A 22,699-nucleotide genomic window follows, 5' to 3' on the forward strand; every position below is an offset into this window, starting at 1 on the left:
AGTGCTAGATAACTAAGACATTACCCCCAAAAGAAATCCTGCATCACTTACCTCCCCAATTCTACAGTCTCCCCCAGCCCTAGACAACCACTAATCTACTTTCTGTCTTTACAGCTTGCAACTTCTGGATTTTTCATATAAGTGAAATCATACACTATGTGGTCTTTGTGACCTTTATAATTCTTTGTGACTTTCAGTTAGCATAATGTGGTCAAGGTTCATTCATGTTGTACTATATGTCAGTAATTCTTTTTTTTTTAATTGTCAAATAACATTCAATTGTATGGGTATACCACATTTTATTTATCCATTTGTCAGTTGGTAGATATTTGGGTTGTTTTTTCATTTTGGCTATGAATAATATGAATAATGCTGCTATGAACATTTATGTACAAGTTTTTGTTTTATATTTTTTGGAAATATATCTAGGAATGAAATTGCTGATCATATAGTAACCCTATGTTTAACTATCTGAGGAACTGCCAGACTGTTTTCTGAAACAGTGTCACCATTTTACATTACCACCAGCAATGAATGAAAGATCCAACTTCTTCACACCCTCCACAACAATTGTTATTTTCTGTCTTTGAGATTATAGCCATCATTTTGGGGGCTAGTTGGTTTGAAAGTATAATGCCATTGTGGTTTTGATTTGCATTTCCATGATAGAAAATGATGTTAAGTATCTTTTCATGTGATTATTGGATATTTGTATATCTTCTTTGGAGAACTCTCTACTCAGATCCCTTGCCAATTTTTAACTGGCTTATTTGTCTTATTATTGAGTTGTAATAATTCTTTATATATTCTAGATATGAGTCCTTTATCAGAGTCCTTTACCACGATTTGAAAATATTTTCTTCCAAATACATCTTCTACCAAAGTGTCTTTTCACTTTTTTGTTGCTGTTCTTTGAAGCATAAAATTTTAAAATTTTGATATCTAATATATTCATTTTTTCTTTGTTTGCTTGTGTGCTTTTGGTATCATGTCTAAGAATTCATCACTAAATTTACATCTATGTTTTTTTCTAAGAATTCTATAGTTCTGGCTCCCACATTTAGATCTTTGATCCATTTTGTGGTAACTTTTGTATATGGTGTGAGGTAGGGGTCCAAATTCATTCTTTTCAATGTGGATATGCAGTTGTCCTGCAGGATTCTTGAAAAGGCTATTCTTTCTTTATTGAATGGTCTTGACATCCTTTTTGAAAATCAATTAGCCATAACTCTATTGGCTTATTTCTGGAGTCTCAGCTCAATTCTACTGATCTATACAATCTCTCTTTAAGCCAGTAGCATGCTGTCTTGATTACTGCAGCTTTTTAGTAAGTTTTGAAATCAGGAAGTATGAATCTTCCAATTTTTTTTCAAGACAATTGTGGCTATTCTGGGTCCCTTATAGTCATATGTGAAATGTGGAATTAGCTTATCACTTACAGGAAAAAAAAAAAAGATGGCTGGAATTTTGATTGAGATTTCACTGATCTGTAGATCAATTTGAGGAGTACTGCCATTAAAGAGCCCTGGTGGTGCAGTGGTTAAAGTGATCAAAAGCTAACCAAAAGGTTGGTGGTTTGAAGCTACCAGCGGCTCTGCGGAAGAAAGATGTGGCAATCTACTTCGGTAGAGATTATAGCCTTGGAAACTCTACAGGGTTGCTATGAGTTGGAATCGACTCTATGGTAGTGGGTTTGCTTTTGTTGGTTTTCACCAATATTAAGTCTTCCAGTATATAAACACAGGATATCTTTTATTTGTTGTTGTTGTAGGATGCAGTTGAGTCAGTTATGACTCATAGTGACCCTACGTACCACTGAACAAAACATTGCCAGGTCCTGTGCCATCCTCACAATCATTGTTATGTTTGAGCCCATTGTTGCAGCCACTGTGTCGATCATTTATTTAGGTTTTTAAAATTTCTTTCAACTATGTTTTGTACCATGCAGTGTACAAGTCTTACAATCCTTTTGTTAAATTAATTCTTTATTATTTTGTTCTTTTCAATGCTCTCTGAATGGGAATGCTTTCTTAATTTTCTTTTCGGGTTTTTCATTGCTAGTGTATAGAAGGAGCCTTGGTGGCACAGTGGTTAAGAAATTGGCTGCTAACCAACTGCAGTTCAAATCCACCAGCTGCTCCTTGAAAACCCAATGGGGCAGTTCTATTCTATCTTATAGGGTCACTATGAGTTGGAATCAACTCAATGGCAACAGGTTTTTTGTTTTTTTTTTTAGTATGTAAAATACAATTGATTTTTTTAATATTGATCTTGTATCCTGCAAACTCACTGAGCTTGTTTATTAGTTTTAAAAATTTTTCATTTGTGGATTCTGTTGGGTTTCCTATACGTAAGATAATATCTTCTGTAACTAGAGAAACTTTTACTTCCTCCTTTCCAATCTCATGCCTTTTGTTTCATTTTCTTGCCTAATTGCCCTGGCTTGAAATAGAAGTACTGAGAATGGCCATCCCTATAGTGATAACAGATATTAGTGGGGGAGGGGGAGCTTTCAATCTTTTATAATTAAGTATGATGTTAGCTGTGGGTTTTGGCAGACATCGTTTAACAAGTTGAGGGAGTTACAATTCTAATTATTAGATGGTTGAATGTTTTTACCACCAACGGGTGTTGGATTTTAAAAATGCTTTTTTCTGCATATATTGAGATGGTCACGCAGATATTTCTCCCTTATTTTATTAAGATAGTGTAGGCCTTGAAGGATTTTCATATGTTGAACCAACCTTGACAAATCCCACTTGGTCACAGTGAATAATCCTTCTTATATGCTGCAGGATTTGGTTTGCTAGCTTTCCTACGGTCACCTATTTCATGGTACATCTTTTTCCATCCATTTACTTCCATCATAGCAATAGGCAATCCATCACTGACAGATGCGTGTGTTTATTCCACTGTCCCTCCTTTATTGTTTTCTTTTGCAGCAAGTGAATATTTTTCTATGTAACATTTCAATTTCTTTAATAATTTTTTTACTATTTTTGGATATTTTCTTAGCGGTTGTTACAGTGTTTACTATCCATCCTTTAAAATAGATTTATTTCATATGTATAACTTAATTCCATATAGAAATGTTACTTCTGTACAGTATTATTCCCTCTTCCTGCTTTTTGTGCTATTATTGTTATATATATTATATCTATATATATTAAAAACCCAATAAAATTTTATTTAGGTATTATTAAATTAAATATTATTTATTTAATTTTATGTCTATTAAAGAAGCTGAGAAAAGAAAGGACAGTGAGTATATATTTATAGTCATCGTCATATTAAACTTCTTATCATTTCTGGCTCTCTTCATTTGTTACTGTGGGTTTGAAATACCATCTGGAGTCACTTCCTTACTCCAGTACAGCTTTTGTTGCTGTTGGTGCTGTTAGTTGCTTTGTTAGTACAGCTTTGCTCTCACCAATCTCTTTGTGTTGTTATTGTCATATATATTACATTTCTATATGTTCTAGATTTCCATTAATATATCATTAATATATCCAATTAGATATAACAATAGAAGAAATTCTAAAACATTACTCTATATTAAGGAATGGTGCCTTCCACGAGCGGAGTCCCTGGGTGATGCAACAGTTAAGTGCACAACTACTAACCAAAAGGTTGGTGGTTCGAACCCACCAAGAGACAGGCCTGCAATCTGCTTCCGAAAAGTCACGGCCTTGAAAACCCAATGGAGCAGTTCTACTCTGCACACATGCAGTTGCCATGAGTTGGAATTGACTTCAAGGCAACTAAAAAACAACATATTTTTACAGGCTCTACAATACAAGTATATATACATAGCTTTATATAGTTGTTTTTTAAATCAGCTAAGAGAAGAAAGAAGAAATACACATTTATGCTGACTTTTATAATTTCATAATTAACTTCACTAGTGCTCTTTGGAGCCCTAGTAGCACAGTGGTTAAGAGCTTGGCTGCTAACCAAAAGTCAGCAGTTAGAATCCACCAGCTGCAACTTGGAAATCCTATGGGGAGGTTCTACTCTATTCTGTAGGCTCACTACGAGTCGGAATCAACTCAATGGGAACGGGTATGTGGTGGCGAGTGATCCTTACTTTATTTATTTAGCATTTCTAGCTCTATATTGATATTCTGTATGTTAAGAGACATTGTTTTCACACTTTCTTTTACTTCTTTAAGAATGGTTCCCTCCAATTCTTTGAACATATTTATAACAGCTATTTTGAACTTTCTTTCTGGTAAATGTGACATTCAGTCCCTCACCTAGGCAGTTTCTGTTGGCTGCTTATTTTCTCCTCTGATTGGGTCACATTTTCCTGTTTCTTGGGAAGTCTCATTTTGTTGCTGTTGTTGAAAACTGGACATTTTAGGTAATATATTGCAGCAACTCTGGATATTTATTCCTTCTCCTCTTTCTACGGCTTTTTGTTCAGGCTCTGAACCAAATAAATTTGAGTATGGGTCATTTCTGAGACCAGTATTTGAAATCTGTTCTGACCCCAGGTAAAGTTTTCTTAGCTGTCTCCTTCCCTGGTTCTCTCTGGTGAACTAACTGGCCTGTGGTTTAGCTTGTTGCTCTTAATTAAGATTAGCTAATAAAGCTGTAAAGGAGTGCTGGTGGTGCAACGGTTAAGCGGTTGGCTCCTGACTAAAAGGTACGTGGTTCAAACCCACCAGCGGCTCAACGGGAGAAAAGACCTGGCAATACGCTTCTGTAAAGATTACAGCCTAGAAAACCCAACAGGGCAGTTCTACTCTGTCATGTAAGTTTGCTATGAATCAGAATTGACTCAACAGCATACAACACCAGCAAGTAAGCTGTAGGCATGAACTTTCCCACACTCTGTTTCAATGAAATTCAGTTCCTTTGGAGAATGCTTGTTGTTGTTAGTTGTCATTGGGTCAGGTCCAAGTCTTCGTGACCCTATGCACAACAGAATGAAACACTGCCTGGTCCTGCAAGCATCGTCATGATCATTGGCATGTTTGAGTCTATTGTTGCCTTTCAAATTTGGAAGTTCATCTTCCAGCACTATATCAAACAATATTCTCTTGTGATCCATAAGGTTTTCTTCAGCCAGTTTTCAGAAGTAGATAACCAGACCTTTCTTCCTAGTTTGGAAGCTCCGCTGAAACCTGTTCACTATGGGTGAACCTGCTGGTGTTTGAAACACTGCTGACATAGCTTCCAATATCACAGAAACATGCAAGCCACCTCAGTACGACAAACTGACAGATGGATGTTGGGGAGAATGCTTAGGAGCTCTTTTTTCTTATGGACTGCCTCTCCTCTTGAATAAAATGTCTCAGTCATTACTCTGGGTTCCGGCTGGAGCAGTAGCCTCTGATCTTCTCCAGTTGCCTCTCCTGGTTTTGAATCTCTGCCCTAGGAGTGAGCTCAAGGGATGGCAGTTAGGACCCAGTATTCTCAGCCTGCCACACCTGGGGTAGAACCTCCACCCTATGGATGGGCACTGGGTGGGAAAAAGGAGGTCTCACATTCTTGGCTGCACTCACCATAAATTTAGTCTCTTCAACTTTGAGTTGGAGGGGATAAGAAATGTTAGCAGCCTGCCCCTCTAAGTGACACACAGTAATCCTTGATTGGGAAATGAGGGAAAAGAAAGCCCCCTCTTCTTACTAAACCTACTCAAAGTGGAGCTTCCATGAAGCTGAGCCGGGTGAGAATAATGGAAGGAATGGGTTATGGTTCAAATGCCACAAACTCTCGATGTTCTTACTGAGTTTTAGTAGATTTTCTTGAATAAGTGTTTCTTCATTTTCTGTATGCACATAGGACAATTTTAGAGACTTACTTTTTTTTTAATGGTTTTTGCCAGATTTGCTTTATTCACTGTGGAGTGGGTTTAGAGAACTCCTCACACGGTCATCCCAGAAGTGGAACTCCTACAGGGACTGTGTTCTTAACCAAAATGCTATACAGTACTTTTACTGTAATACTTACTGCATGGCACTTACTATACTTTGTTGTGACTTTCAGTTTATTTTTTATTAATATATCATTCACTGGAAATTTCCCCAGCCAGAGCTGTCATTTTTGCCTGGAGCCCTGAACCAAACTTTATTATTTATTAACTCTTCCAAAGGATCCCTCCTCAGAGATTGTTACGAGAGCTTCCAGAGCTTGCCATCAATGCACTTCCCATCTCCTTGCTGTGAGTAGTTGCCCAATGGAGCCTCTTATTGAGATTCCTCTCCCAACCCCTAACCTTGCTTCCAGATTCAGGAGGCTCAAAGGCTGAGACCTCAGGAAAGCTTAAACCTCTATGAGGTTCAAAATTCTCATGGTCTCTGTGAGTAGTAAACACTCAGAATTCAGAAGGGCTGTTTATACTAAGAACAGTGACATTTTAGTGCTATTACTAGAGGTATTTTTTCTGTTGTATATTAATATATAGAGTCTCTTTTAAGCTAGCCTGGAACCAACCACAATTCATATGAGATAATGCAATTGACACGCAAACTTTTAGAAATTTTTACAGTTTATAATTTGGAGCTTTTTTGGGGGGGTGTCAGGTGAGTTTTTTGTTCATTTTTCCTGTAGGAAGCACCAATTTCACTAGCAAGAGAACAGCTGTGGTCCTCATTAGCAGGTTTTCAAATTAAGATAATAGTGACTTGGTCTAAAACTCATGATTCTGCATTTCACATTTGTTCTTCTGCCTTAGGTGTCTTCAGATGATCTCTCATGAAAATATGAAGATTGATGAGTGAGTAATGATGCTTTCATGATTGCTCATGCTCATTATTTTTCCTTTTTTAGTTGATTTATCCATCATAGTTCCACTGCAATGATAATATCACCTTATATTTAGAAAAACCATGCATGTTGCTAAGTGCTTTTTCATATTTTAAAGTATTTTATTCATAATAACCCTATGTGGCCAGTTTTATCATTTAATTTTTACAGATAGAAAAATTGAACTAGAGAGAGCCTTCTTGGCTCCATAAACTGAATGACCTATTATACAGAAAAGCTAGAATTTGAACTGATTGATATATTTTGGCTGCAAGTCCAGAGCTTATTGTAGTTTATACCAGTGCCTTTTTTGTATGAGTGTGTTGAGGATAGGCGACTAGGAGGAAAAAAGACAATGGAATAAGCTGAAGTAATTCCAAAAAGAAAAGAAATTGCATATTATATACTCTTTTGTTAAAAGCTATATCAAGAGGAAAATAAGTACATTGCTTGATTGTACACTGAAGTGTACATAACTAACTCTAACCTTTACATTTTCTAGTATGTTGTGCAAGCTAAGAATTTGTTCCCCATATATCAGTCATAATGGCTCTCAAAATGAAAAAAATTACTTTTTACCTGTATTTAGTATAAGCATGTTAAATTTTCAATACTTCTGAAGAAGCACAGTCAAAGAAAAGAGGTAAGTCCTTTCCTTGTATTTGAATTTCTATTTCCTTAGAAGATTATAAACCTACACAATTGTAGTCTTATTTCACTCTTTTTTTCCTTTATCATATCATACTGATTTTGTCTAATTCTGTTCTTCCCATAGATTGTGGGAAGATGACTTATGAAATATCTGTCCATGTGGAAATGGAAATATTGTAGAAGAAAGTGGGCAAACAATCACAACCTCTAAGATCGAAAGAATGCTAAAGGCTTCTATGTCATTGCTAACTTCTCATCAAATATGGGCTTGCTACTTCATAATGTGAAAAGATGTTTGATGATTTGAATTAAAAGTTTCTATTTCTTCACCTGAAAAGTATGTAATTATTTGGACATACTGTGAATGGACTAACACATTTCCTAGTATCAACTATGTCAAAAGATTTAATAGTCTTAAGTCTTAATTCTTTTGAGTCTAAACATAGAGTTTTAAGGGGCAGATTCTAATTATACAGTTTATATACAGGACAAGAGATAAAAAAGCATATAGTTTCTATATGAATATGTTCCTATTAATTTTGGACTTTAATAGTCTTATAATATAATATGGATTTTACTAATTTGCAAACTTTCTTGTTGCCCATGTCCTTTCTCCATTTTCCATGCTCCAACTTTTTCTGGGAGACATCTAGCCATATGTAAATGTCCTTCAGCTTTAAGCTCAAGCAGTTCTCCTGCAGGGCTAGTACTTATTGATCTCTTCGGTTTAGCTATTCATTAGTACCATTATTTGAATATTGTCAATATTCCCCAGTAGAGGTCATGTTCTATGACAGCAACGACCATGTTTATTTTGTTCACCTCTGTATCCCCAGCATCTAGCATATTTCCTGGCACAGAGAGGGTACTGGATAAATAATCCTAGGTTGAGTGTATCAATAAATGAAAGAAAAAGCTAATGAATAACCTTGGCAATACTAAATAGGGTGTGCAGTTTGAGTAGGAATATATTAAGAAATGAGTGTACTGAGGAGGGAGAGAGGGTGGCCAGTCTCTACTGCTACCTCACTTACAGGATGAATGGCGTGAAAGGAATTATGAGAGGAGTAAATAGCTTAGAAATGTACAAAAGCTGGAGGAGGCTGAGTTTTTTCAGCCATTTTGGCTTTTATTGGTAAGGAGTGGGAACCTAGCTGAGCTGTGTTTGGAGCTTTGCAGTGCTCCTGAATACCTCTAAAGAGTCTGTGAAACCAAGGTATTCCCCAGAAGGGATTAGTGAGGAGCATGAGGCTTAGTACTTGATTGAGATGTAAATAAAATAGGCACTCCTTCCCCCTCAGCATTCTGTTTTGTTGTCTGATTCAGTACACCAAGGTATAATAAAGAGACTTGGATTCAGGGATGAAATCCCATGCCGAAATAAAGAATACCTCTCAGTCTAGGGTGTTCTTTGCTGTATCTCTTGGAAATTTGGATTTGGTATATGGAAATCAAAGAATTAGGAATCCTAATACCACCTACTCAGGAATAGTCTTGTATCCATCCCTATCCTTATTTTTATAATCACAAGTTGAATTTTCTCTCTCCCTCCCCCTTTCTCTCTCCCTCTTACACACACATACACACACACCGCTTCAGGCTACCAGAATACTTTTTCAATCAATAAATATATATTGAGCTGTTTCTATATGCCAGTCATTGTAAGTGAAAGCCAACTTTGTGTCTTACTGGTACTTACAATTTAGTGGAGGAGTCTAACACTAATGAAATTATTACAAAAATATAATACAACTACTCCCCACTTACTATCTCATTATCTGACATCTTGCATTTATGACAATAGCAAAAAATCTACTGACTATTTTGTGCATCAGCAACGTTATGTCTGGCAGTAACGAATGCCTAGGTGCAAGGAGAGAGTAACGCTGGCTGTCGTGGTTAAGGTTATGTGTCAACTTGGCTGGGCCATGATTCTTAGTGGTTTGGCAGTTATGTAATGATGTGGTCATCTTCCATTTTGTGATCTGATGTGATCATCCTCCATTTTCACATAATGCCTAGTCTTTGGAACCTAACCATGTTGATAAGTGAGAAGTGGGTGTGTAAGGAAAGTATGGGGGGAACAAGAGAGAGTATCTCTCATACATCTACTCCTTACTTATCAACTGTCTCATTATCCGACACTTCTCATTTAGAACAACAGTAAAAAATCTACTATCTGACTACTTTACGCATTAATGAATTGGCAGGAATGGCAGCAGTGACTGCCGAGCATCCCCTCCCTCGAGGAGGGTCTCCAGGTGGCCTCTGGGAAGCTGGGCCACACTATCTCATAGCCTCTGCTCTCTCCTACTGGTGAGGGCGCCACTCCAGCTGCGGGGTGGGGCTGGCCTCCTATGTGGCCATGGCCCATGGGCGAATGCCCAGGGAGCACCAAGCCAGTGCTATTCTGAGTTCCCAGGTTCTAGGTGGCCAGACGCCCTGAATCTCAAAATTGCTATGGGATGGGGAGGGAGGAAAGAAAGAGGCAGTAGAGAGGGTGTTTAGAAGAAATGCATACGAGTTTAAGCACATCCCAAAGTGAGCTGAACTGGGCCTGAAGCCTCTGCCTCGGTGGGGACAGGTGTGCCGCCAGGCTCCCAGCACCGTCACAGGAAGCCTGGAGCCTTGGTGACTTGCCAGGCCCGGACAGCACAGCAGGCTCCAGGATCCTGAATGCAGGGCTTGCAGGAGTGGGAGTGGAGCCCAGGAGGCTGCTCCGTCAGGGAAGCTCTGCCCAGCACAGGTGGAAGGTGAAGTGGTTAAGCCATGGGCCCTCCCGTCACACAGCTTGCCTTTGTCCAGTTTTGTCATCTTCAAGCCTCCTTCTCCACAGAGGAATAATCCATAACTGGACTTGTCACAGTGATTAGCAAATCAATAAATCTTAACTGTTATTATTTCTGTGATCATATTTTCCAAATGAAAAGAATCGACAAATGGATGGTCTGAAAACAGAAAAAAAAAAAATCCTCTATTTTCGCATAATGCCGATTTTCACGTGATGACCTGATCTTTGGAACCTAACAATGTCAATAAGTGAGGAGTCGGTGAATAGAATTGCAAAGCATTCTGAGTGAAAGAACATAGTACAATGGGGAATAAAATTGCCCTAGATAACAGTTTTCTCTCTCTCTCCCTCCTTCTAATTTCCTTTTCTCTTTCTCTCTCTCCTCTCAACTTTTTCTTTCCCGCCTATCCAGAATAGATTTGATTCTGACTCCTACATGCACAAGTCCTGTTTTCTGATAAAGAACTTAATAATTCTGATAAAATGTTATATATGAAACGCTTTGAAAGCAGAGACTATATCTTATTTCTTTTTGCCTCTCTGGAATTTAGCACAATGCTTAACTTAGTATATATGCACAATAAATAGTTGTTGAGTCAAGTTTAATAGTTTGGCGTATACTATATATTAATGTTTTGTCTCTCTTAGACCTCAGATAACATATGTGAACTTTCACAGAGAAAGAAGGCCTGCTAAAATCAATTTCAAGAAGTGAGGCTAATGATGGAAATATTTTAGTAAAAGAGAATTACTCTTAAAATTATGACTCACTAGGCAGCTGCCTGCTACAGCTGGGCAGATAATCCTGTGGTGAGTTGCTTAGGAAAACCCACCTTTCTCTCAATACATTGTTTGGACCTTACTTTATGTGGTTGGGTTTAGGATAAGCTGCCTTTGTGTATTTTCTTCTTCCATCCTTCTATGACTAGTAACAATTTTAATTTAGACAGTATTTTTGTTTTCATTTTTATTACAGTCCTTTTCTTCAAATTGGCTTTATTTCCTATTGTTATTTCTTTTCTTTTGAAGACATTCTCTTAAAAAATAGTCTCTCTCTTTATGATGGCTTCTTGCCCAGTTTTGCTAAATTTATCTTTCCAGGGAACATCCATTAACTTGATTAATTTTTTACAAATACCACATTTTATTTAATCTAAGACATTTTCAATTGTAAGATGCATAATTGTTTTATGCACCAGTAAGAAAGACAAACAATGCTGTCAATTATAGTTGTAAGGAGCCATCAATTGAAAGATGCATCCTGATTTCAGAAATATCAAAATGCAAAAAACTGTATGTTTTTGAATTTTAAAATACAGAAGAATCACAGACATACTTCACCATCAACTTTAAACTGCATCTTTATATAAGGTTGTTGAATTATTTTTATAGTAATTTTGGCTCAGGAATACTGCATTTTATATTTAATAAGAACTTCATTACATTTTTTCAAGAATATTCTGAGAATTCTAGAAGATGTCTTATGAAAATAAAACTCAAATCAGGGATTGTTGTCTATATATGTTCCAACCATCCAGAAGAAGGTCTGGGGCATATTAAGTGCTCAATAAATATTTCTCAAATGAATTTATGAGTAAATGCATGTTTCATTAGTGATGCCACTATGTCTGTTATAAACACAACCAAACCAGGTACATAAGAGTTATTAATCAGTGAACTCTTTCCAAATGCCAATTTATGTTTTTCAGATACGTATATTTTTTCTTGCACCATATCTTCTCATGCCTTTCTTTTCACTTGTTGCCAACTTCATTCCATTTTTTCATTAGTATTATGATGATCATTACAATTTAGTGATATATTTACTTTTTTGTGGGAATCAGCATAAAAAAAAGAATGGCATAATTAGTCTTTTATGGCTATCCACACTTGTATACCTTAAGAAGTTAAAAGGAAAATAAAATCTTCGCAACTGCTTTGAGGTAATAACGCTTGGTTTACTTGGTAAGAAACAGAGATCAGCAGACCAAATATGGAAACAAAGAAAGAGTTGGACAGAGGCACCAAGATGTAAGATCTGAATTTCATTCTCATTCTTTCTTTTTATCCATTTGTAAGACATATTTCTGTGGTTTTAGTCATGGTTAAATATAAAGTTATTCATAGGTGATACCATTTAGAAAATGCTACTAAGTGACCAATAACATTTGCAACCGTCACGTCCCAAATGTTATACCATTTTTAATTTAAACCTAATGTGACTCTATTCTGTAATCTTTACAGAGCAGATTGCCACATCTTTCTCCTGTGGAGTGGCTGGTGGTTTCAAACTGCCGAACTTCTGGTTAGCAGACAAGTGCTTAACCACAGGCATAGAGGTTAGGATTCCAACATATTCCCTCAGGACAAAATTCAATTCATAACAAGTATGTAATAAAGAATATGACTGGCCTTCGTCCCCAGTTCCAGTAGGTAACCTCTAAACCGTTGGAATTCCCCCAGTGATGTCTTTGTTATTCATGGTGGGCCCCTCGGATCACACCTGATTATTTATGCTAACAAGGTGATTCATGGTGGGATCCTAGATAGATTATGCTAATCAGATAGCTCAGGAGAGAGGCTTACCATCCAGATAGATCAACCATGTGATTACAGGGTTGGAGCTTTGAGCCACATAATATCAGCCAGGCCTCCATAGTGGGAAGGGGAGTAATAGACTGAATTCAGTTATGGGGCCAATGATTCAATCAATCATACCTACATAATTAAATTCCAGTAAAAACTCTGGACACCAAAGCTCAGGTTAGGCTTCCCTGGTTGACAATATTCTGCATATTTTCACACATCAGTGTGTTGGGAAGGTGACTTATCCTGATTCCATGGGGAGAGGATAATGTAAGTTTCATGTCTGGGACCATCCCAGACCTCACCCTATGTGTCTCTCCCTTTGGTTCTGATCTGTATCCTTTTGCTATAATAAAACTGCAATCACAAGTATGGTACTTTCCTGAGTTCTATGAGTTGTTCTACATAATTATTGAACCTGAGGGGGTAGTGGGAACCCCAGAATTTGAAGCCAGCTGTTCAGAAGTGAGGGTGGATTTGGAATCTCAAACTTGCAGCTGGTGTCCAGTGAGAACTGTCTTGTGGAAGACTGTGCCCTTAACCTTTGAAGCTTGGCCTAAGTCCAGGTAGTTGGTGTTAGAAGTAATCACAATAAGGAGTAAATAAATGAACACATACAAAGGCCTTATAACAGGTCCGATCAAATGGTAGGTACTGATGCTGGATTGCTCATTTTCCCTCCAGATCCACTATGCCCTTTACTGTCCTGCTCTGTGTCCTGACCTTCATGGTCTTCATCACTTGGGCCCCCTTGCTCTTGGGTTGGGTTTGGCAATGAGAGACAACTGAAGGGGATGGAAGGATAAGAAGAAAAATATTAGTGTATCCCTGCCTCCCCATTGCATTGCTGCCTGATTGTAGTTTTGACAGTGATTCTCTTTCTTCATTGTCTTTCTCTACCAAGGTTCACAGCTACTACTGAGTGGGCTCTAGCTATTGCCAGGTCCGGTAATACTGCTCCCTCCCTATTCCTTATCAGTCATCACGGTAGTCAAAGTCTTCATGTGTATTTAGGCCGTGTTCTTCAACATACCTTGTTGATTCCTTCAACCTTATTTACATCTCTGTTAATAATCACTTCATTTAACTATCTTTAATTAACCATTTGAGTTTGCTATTTATTACAGACAATAAAGTGATGAATTATTTAGTTTAAGATAAATATGTGCAGAGTAGAACTGCACTCCATAGGTTTTTCAAGGCTGTGACCTTTCAGAAGTAGATCACCAGGCCTCTCTCCTGAGGCACTTCTGAGTGGTTTCGAACCACCAACTTTTCAGTAGTGGTAGGAACGGGGGTTTCAAAACTTAGAGAAGGAAAATAAATTTTACTAAACTGTGTGTAATTGATAGCATACGTTTCTTAAGAAGTGAAGAGGGCACATGTGGAACCGCAGCTTGATTGCAGTTAGAATAGCTGAGGGACCTTCCCCCAGGGCTTTCTACACGTCCCCTCTTCTTTCTTCCTTCTGGGAAGTGATGCAGGTAAATACTTGGAGTACAAGGAATTGGTGTATAAGTTCACCATTTGCAAAATCAACTTTAAAACAGACCAAATTCTAGTTCAAAGATTAAATGGGGTAAAGCATCAAGATTTTGGAGTTGCTGAGTGGGTTGGGGAGATGTGATTCTCTGTGTCCTGTGGAAAAAGCTTGCAAGGTTGCATAAGTGAGAGCTAGATCTGGAAAGGTGTTTACAGAAAATGAATAAGAAGGTCACAACTTTTTTTCCATTTCCACAGGAGTCATAGGAAGAACCAGGAAGCATATGAAATAATTAAGTACACTGGCTATATATTGTGGGAGCATAATAAGTGAAATAATCTCTTACTCAACTGGGTATCCAAGTTGATAAATTCATACTACATCCCAGAAACATGGGGAAAACTGACTATTTCCTTATCTCCACTCACTAACCATATTCAGGATCTGTGCCTGGCTGAATTTGTAGAAAACAGAGATTATTATAAGTCATGAAGGTGAGCCTGGGCATGCAGGCATTAACTGTGTGAAGCAATACCATCTCATGCACAAAATAGCAATCACTTTGCTCATCCTGGAAATGAATGTAATATAACTGGCCCTATGAAGCTATCCCAATAAAACTCACCTTTACATTATTCAGAGTCATTTCAAACTGTTAATTCACATAAAATCTTTTAGAGATCTAAATTCTCACACTTACTGCAGTAGGTGTACAGAGAATAATGTAATGTTAAGAGGGAGGTTGTTAAGAGGTTTGAACTCAGATTTCCTGGACTGGAATCCCAACTCTGCTACTTACTATATGTACAACCTTCCATATTTGTTTTCAGTCTCTGAAAGCCTCAGTTTCCTCATCTATATACTTGGGATCCTACTAGTACCTATTTTTTGGGAATACTGGGAAGACTGAATAAGATAATACATGCGAAGGGCTTAGTAGAGTACCTGGCACATAGTAAGTACTTTGGAAATTTTAGCTGTTTGTGTCTCCCCAATAAGTCACTAGGCATACCTTCAGGACAGAGTCTATGTATTGTTCATCTTACGTCTATTACCAAATCTATCATATAGCACTGAATAAATATTTGTTTAACAACTGAATTAGGTTAGTTTGCCTTAGAAATATGAATAACAAAACAAGCACATATATTGTTTTGTATTGCAATTGTTCTCATATAATCACTAGAGAAGAGAATATTAATAGTTTAGTGCACTTCAAACATCTGTCTTTTTTAATATTTAGCACATCAATGCAAATGCACATGCACACCCTCAGACACATACAGAAGCACACTGTCACTTAAGTTACAAGGTATCCACAATATAATTATTTACCAAAAAGTAAAAACCTGATCAAAACAATAACTAGGAATAAAATTATAGGCATGAAAAAGGAGAATTAGGCTATACCTTTTAATTTCCTTCTATAGAGAATATTCACAGACCCTTTTATTGATAGAGAAATTACAGTAAGTTTAATTTGCATAAGCCAGTATACAAAGGGCAGCCATTGCCGTTATAAACTTTGATGGACATCTAATTAGCTTGAACATATCAAAGAAGACTGTTTACTACTCCCACTTACTAATTCGGCAATTTATTTAGCCTATAGGAAAGGCTTTTTCAAACTTAAAAACAAGCAGGCTATTCTTAAGTAAAATCAAGTTAATAGCTATGCTCTATTAGAACCAGTTGCATTCAAGCTCATTCCCACTCATGGTGACCCCATGTATGTCAGAGCAGAACTGTGCTCCATAGGGTTCTCAATGGCTGGTTTTTTGGAAGTAGACTGCCAGGCCTTTCTTTTGAGGTGTCTTGGGGTGGACTCAGACCTCCAACCTTGCAGTTAGTAGTTAACCTCATTAACCATTTGCACCACTCAGGGACTCCTCTGGACTATTAAGCTTTGAAAAGTAGTATAAAGTAGCACAAGGTTAAATACACTGAAATAGAAACAGAGAGTGCATATCTTATATTTTATAGCTATTTACATAGTACTCACTTGAGTATTTTAATGTTCAAGAGTATTTCTATTAACATCTTGGGAATAGTTATCATTATGGATTCCCTAATAAGTGAATAGAATTGTAATAAATGTTTCACATGTATTATCCCATTTAACTTTCACAGAATTGCTAGATGATAAGCTCCACAAAGACAGAATCTTATCTATTTTATTCATCAATGTCCCCCATAATCAGCACAGAGCTTGGAATACAGTTGATACGCAATAAATATTTATTAAATAATTGAATAACCTCTCCTCCAAAGTAGGTCCTTACTAGAAAACTATTGTCTTAATCTTCTAATATTTTACTATTACTTAGTGTAGAACACTTTATCAAATCTTTCCTAGTTTTATACGGTTATCTTCATTTATGCATGGTATAGAGCTTCAGTGAGAGAATGACTCACGGATACCTTTAACTTTTTCAAGTGTAGAAAACTGTAAAAGGACAGAAATTAGATCTACAGAGTGTAAGAAACTTATTTAGCAAAGCACTGTAATTTAAAGAAAATAATGCATAAATCTGAGAGTAATCCACATAAATTTAATTTAAGGCTGGAGAATATGACTAGTAAAAAATATCTTAGAAATCATAGTTAGAGTTTGTAAAAAGCTTTTTTAAGAATATAGGATCAGAAATAAAACATAAAAAAATGAAGGATAAAGCAACGTCTTGAAACCAAAACCACAAGGCTCACATCAGACTTACCAGAACAGTCACCACACGTAGAACCACTCCACGCATGTTATTCTCCAGTTTCTTGTCAGTCAGTGACCCATTCAGCCCTGTGAAAGGATTCCAGCACCCAAGCTGAAAGATAAAATAGCTTTGGTCACTTTTCTGCCTGAAGAACTGTCCAATCACTTATGTATAGACCTTTCAGAGGACTTGTGATGTCTCTCGGAATAATTAGTATAAAAAGGGTCTTGCACAAGTTTTCTTTTTTAATAGCAAATGAAATAACCAGAAATGCCATTTCCTGCTTTTAAATATCATCATATGCCATATGACAGTATCCAACCTGCTTCAGGAGGCTCACTGAAGACATTTGACTTAATGAGGAGTTATAAATGCACCAATAACTTAATCCCACTAATGCTCTAATTGGAAAAATAATAATTAATATTATAATATACATATTATATAATTATAATAGCTCATATAATTCTAGCATAACATCTGTTCTAATACATCAATTACTATACAAGTTAGATTTTCTTACAGTTTCAATGGTTTTAATTAGATCTCACCCTGGTGGCATAGTGGTTAAGAGCTCAGCTACTAACCAAAATGTTGGCAGTTCAAATCCACCAACTGCACCTTGGAAACCCTATGGACAAGTTCTACTCTGTCCTATGGGGCCACTATGAGTTGGAATTGATTTGATGGCAATGGGTAACACTGCTTTTATTTGGGGGGTGGGGGGACTGCAAATTTCTTAACGTGGTTAGAAGGATTTCTGCTTTTAAGGAAAAGATCATGTATTTGGCTTTGTTGTTTGCAAAGTATTCACAGTATATAAAACAATATAATTTGCCTATTCTGTCAGTGCTATCAGTTTGCTTGGAATGTTTTGGCAGCAGCCTTTCCCTTAAAATCTTGCAATGTATTCACTTCTTTTTATTCTCCAAAATACTCATTTAGTTTTTACATCCTCATGTAGTTCTTATCTCTTGTAACATCCAACTCTGAGAGCTACCAATTTTAAGATTACTGCCTATAAATCTCAATGGGATGAAAATTAATGACTCTCAGTTCAGAAGAAGAAAAGATAGAGATGATGTGACTTGAATCAGCAGATAACTCCTCAAGGAGCAAAGCTGTGAAGAGAATGTTGTAATGCACATCTTGGGAAGAAATGTCATGCTATTAATCCAGATACCAGCTCTATGAGCCTTCACATTTGAAAACGTATTCTATATTGACATATTCTAAGAATGTGACAGACCTTTAGTCATATTCGGATACTGTTTTGATTAACTAAATGGTTATAGGAGCACCTGGTTATTTGTGTTGCCTCCCCCTGATGACTATGATTTATTTCCTTGTATTACACTCCGTTTGTAGCTTCCAAAGTCATCAACGAACTGGCAAGTCTCCCTCACGAATAAACAATTTAGGTGCTTCCTATTGAAACTCAAGTTTCTCTTTGAGCTCCCCAAAAGGTGTTTAATTAAGAAAACTAAAATGTATGTAATATATCATAAGAGAAGGGGATGTCACAATACAAACAGCAGAGCAAGCTTTTATCCTTATTAAAATAATTTGGAAAATGCTGCTAATTGCTGGTTTCAACTGTAAAAGCACATTAAATTCATACGATATGTCATTCTTAGTTACATAAAAAGTCTAATTAGAACTTAGATCTAATTAGCAAATCTAAATGTGTTGAAAGTCTAATTATTAGAGATATTGTAGTCCTCTGTCCAAATTTAAAAACTCATGAAATTTCTTTTGAGCTTTTATTCTCTTCTGAGGTCAACCAAAGTCTGTTCTAAATTACATTCCTTGATGTGTGCTTTTTCTAACTACTTCTTCCCAAGACCAAAAATATTGGTAGAAAAATGGTGATCTACAACATTATGTGACACGCTAAATTTCTAATGTGCTATCTATATTTTACAACATATTACTTAATTCTAAGCTTAATGAGTAGCTTTTAGAATATGATCTGGTTCATGATAAGTATGTTCTAAGCTGCCAAGTAAACACAAGGATTTCTTTTTGTCCCCCTCGGAGTTGTTTTATAAGTTTGGTGATCCTACTGTCAGTTTTTCTAAATAAATGGCATCTTTAGTGCCAACGTAAATGTATTGAATAATAAAAACATTTACTACTGAATTAGTAACAATGCTTGTTGAGCAGTTTGTTTCAACAATGCTCTGGACAAACGTGTAAACGTATGTAATTTCCAGCTTCTTTTTAATTATGTCCTTATTTAATCATAACTAAATATGGTGTTATGGATTGAATTGTGTCTATCAAAATTGTATGTTGAAGTCCTAACCTCTGTACCTGTAAATATGACCCTGTTTGGAAATAGGGTTTTTTGTTATGTTAATGAGTTCATTCTGAAGTAGAGTGGGTCCTAAAACTAATTATTTCTGAGTAGCATCTTATAAAAAGAGCAGAATAGACACAGGCACACAAAGGGGGAAGATAACATGTGAGAAATCATCTACAAGCCAAGGAATGCCAAGCAATTCCCAGAAACCCTGCCCTAGAGCTGATGCCCTGATTTAGACTTTTAGCACTCAAAATTGTGAGACAATAAATTTCTGTTCTTTAAAGTCACTCATTTATGGTATTTTTGTTATGGCAGCAGTAGGTAACTGTGGTGTGATTGATCACTTTTATGTGTGGCCTTTCTAGACATGGCCTTGTAACTCCCACCCAAGTGACTGGGCAAGACTGTGTGATAGGGTAATTGTGGCAAACCAAAGGGATTAGTCAGTTTTGACATCCTCCTGTGCAATAAGCCATCCCATAGGTGAGAAAGAAGAGGCCACCACCACCACCAAGGAAGAGACTGGCAGGAGAAACCTGTAGGAGAGACCCAGATGAAATACTGCAGTGGGCTTCCCAGCCCACAGAGAGAGGAAGCTGAGTGCCTTTGGGCAAAGACTGAGGGCCAGGGAGAGGCATGCCTGAGAGCACAGCTAGGAACAGGCTGTCCTGATGGGAGAACTGCATCCTGAGTGTTCCTGGGGCTGAACTGTAACTGTTACTTCCCTAATAAACCCCACTATCATGAGTATTCTCTGTGAGTTCTCTGTGGCCATTGCAATGAATTACTGAACCCAGCAGAGAAGCAGAGAGTGCTATGGGAAGGGCGGTTGGTGTCAAAATTGGTAAAGATGGTGGAGAGAGAGGCATGTCTGACTCCCGCCTCATAGGAATCAGCCTTGGGCTGTTGATCTTGATTCTCCTTCCTCACTGCCCCCATGCTGTTTTTACAGTAACTTACACATATGGCCAATGGTTTAAATAATTCTAAAGCACTCTAGTGTTTGGGGGTTTGGAATAAAAACAACAGAAAAGCATTCGGAATAAGAAAACATAGCTTGTGTTGTTTAGACATAGGTGGTGTCTTAAACATTATTTGTACTATAAATGATGCTATTTCTTCTCAATACCAGAATTTTATTTTTATATGTTTGCACAGTTCTCATATATATTACAAGACAGAAATTCTCTCCTTTGCTTGATAAAGAGTTTCCATCCTTCTGTATTGTCTCTTTTTTTCTTCCTACCTGACTCACATGTCTTTTGATCATAGCACTTGTGAAGTTGTTCAGTATAATCTTCTGTTCTTACAACACTGGTTTGGATTTCAGGATTGATAAACTTCTTTTACTTAACTCAGTTTCTCCTTCATATGCACTAATTGCCAATATTTTCTAAATGTAAGCTTTGGAAATCAAGAACTAGGATGTTCAGAGACTGAATTTTGTGGTAGAGAATGTTTAAGATACAGATTATCTGGGAAACTAGAAATAAAATATATGCACTCATCCCATATTCAATGGGTTTCAAGTATGAAATTAAAATGATACCTATTTCCTATACTGAATAGAACTATTAAAAAAATTTTTTTAGTACTTTCTACATGTTAGCCATGGTACTGAGCTCTTTACACATGATCTCATTTAATTTTCACAATAAATTTATGAGAAGTTGCTGTTACTAATATTATTTTACAGATAAGGAAACTAAGGACTTAACTAAGGTCACATATTAACTCAGAGATGAAACTAGGATTTAAGCCCAATCTTCCTTAAGTCCAGATTCAGTGTTTTCAATTGCACTTCTGCTTTACAGCTTATGAATCCTTTAATTCTTTTCATAAACATGATCTATTCAAGGTAGGTGGAGAAGATATTATTTCTATTTTATAGTCAAGGCAGTTGAGGCTCAGAATTATTAACTGGCTGGCTCAAAATCTTAGCTAATGAGGTTACATCTTGGCAGTAAAAATTAAAAGGCAAAATCATCACCCCCATCATCATCATACTTTTTATAGTAAGTATTATAACAGTCACATAGTGCTAACTATATGCCAACCATCTGAGAGCTTTATTTATATTATCTTATTTACTTCTCAAAACAACCAAAAGGAAAGTGTTATTATTATCCCCACTTTATAGAAGAAGAAACTGAGGACAGAGAGGTTCTGCTCCTTCCATTGTGTTATCGTTTAGTCACTTGACCAGCCAAGAAGGCACTGGAACAAGAGCTTCTCAGAAAATATTCCTGGTACACTCTCTTTTCTCTGACCAACTTACTAAAAAGTAAGTATGCAACATGTTTCATTTATCCTAAGGCCTGATAATGCTTTTCAAAATGTATAGAAAGATGAATGAGGCAATAAACAACAGCAACACACAGAGGAACTGTTGCTTATCCACTTTTTTGAAGGATTTCTCAAGTTTTAAGTTTCCTTAATTTCTGTTCATACACACCCATCTCCCTGAGGTTCACTTCAAGCTATTCTGTTTGACTGTAATAACTCTTTCTAATACTAAGCAATAAAAATGAGTTAGGTTCACAGAGATCCAAATTGAATTTGTATCTACAATGAGTTCTATTCCTTGCAGCATAGCAAGATTGACAGTCATAATGTCTGATAAAAACTAGAAGAATTTCACTTAGGTTCAAGTGTGAGGCTTATCTAACAACTTCTCAGGTTTCATTGTTTGAAATCTCATTAACTCGACTTCTCTGGCTATGTGTAGAAGGTTGTATTGGTCTGGTTGTGTTTTTGTTTTTGTTTCTTTCTTCTTTTCTTTTTTTTAACAATGTGGCCAGAGACAAATAAAGATAATGCACGCAAAATCTCATAACACTATCTATTCAGCTCTGAGCACTTTCTAAGTAAAAAATGATAAAAATGGCTTCTGCAGCACATGAGATTTACAGAAAGTCATACTGCTGACGGCAAAATAAGATTCACTATCCTACATGGTCTGGCACTCTAGAGAAAATTTAGGAGGAATAAAAAAAATAGTAAATAAAGACCAACTCAATTTCCTTTCAATTACAGTATATTGATTCCTATAGTATTTTCTGGTTATTGCCTAAAGTCATTTTAAAACTTTAAAAATGCTTAACACTTTAATTATTTCCTTCATTGGAGCTTTGGCAATAATAATCTTGCAGCATGCTGTTAAAATCAATGTAATATCTTGTGTTCAACAAACTGGTTGATGTATTTGCATGAGCACAGTAGCATGCTCCTACCATTATGTGTATTAACGGGCAAGTTTTATATATTTACTCATTTTCCTTCAATATTTTCACTTTTCATTTGCCCACGGGCTGCAAGGGACTACTTTTGACTCTTGGGTTTTACAGCACTATTTTTCAGTGTTATAATGTCCAAAATAGCTGAACTACTCAACTTTAATTTTACACTCAATAATTTAT

The 22,699-nt window shown here is 36.6% G+C and overlaps 1 protein-coding gene across 2 annotated transcripts in view; it reads right to left on the minus strand.

Annotated features, from left to right (window-relative positions):
• GRID2 (glutamate ionotropic receptor delta type subunit 2) overlaps positions 1–22,699 on the minus strand; it is a 1,665,223-nt gene that overhangs the window by 381,704 nt on the left and 1,260,820 nt on the right. For both annotated transcript variants that reach the window (XM_012558631.2, XM_004387023.3), the window contains one exon: positions 16,982–17,083. In XM_012558631.2, coding sequence (XP_012414085.1) covers positions 16,982–17,083 — 102 coding nt within the window. The remainder of the gene's footprint in view (positions 1–16,981; positions 17,084–22,699) is intronic.

Source organism: Trichechus manatus, unplaced genomic scaffold (assembly GCF_000243295.1).
Source record: "Trichechus manatus latirostris isolate Lorelei unplaced genomic scaffold, TriManLat1.0 scaffold00178, whole genome shotgun sequence".
In the NCBI taxonomy this organism is placed as follows: Eukaryota; Metazoa; Chordata; class Mammalia; order Sirenia; family Trichechidae; genus Trichechus; species Trichechus manatus.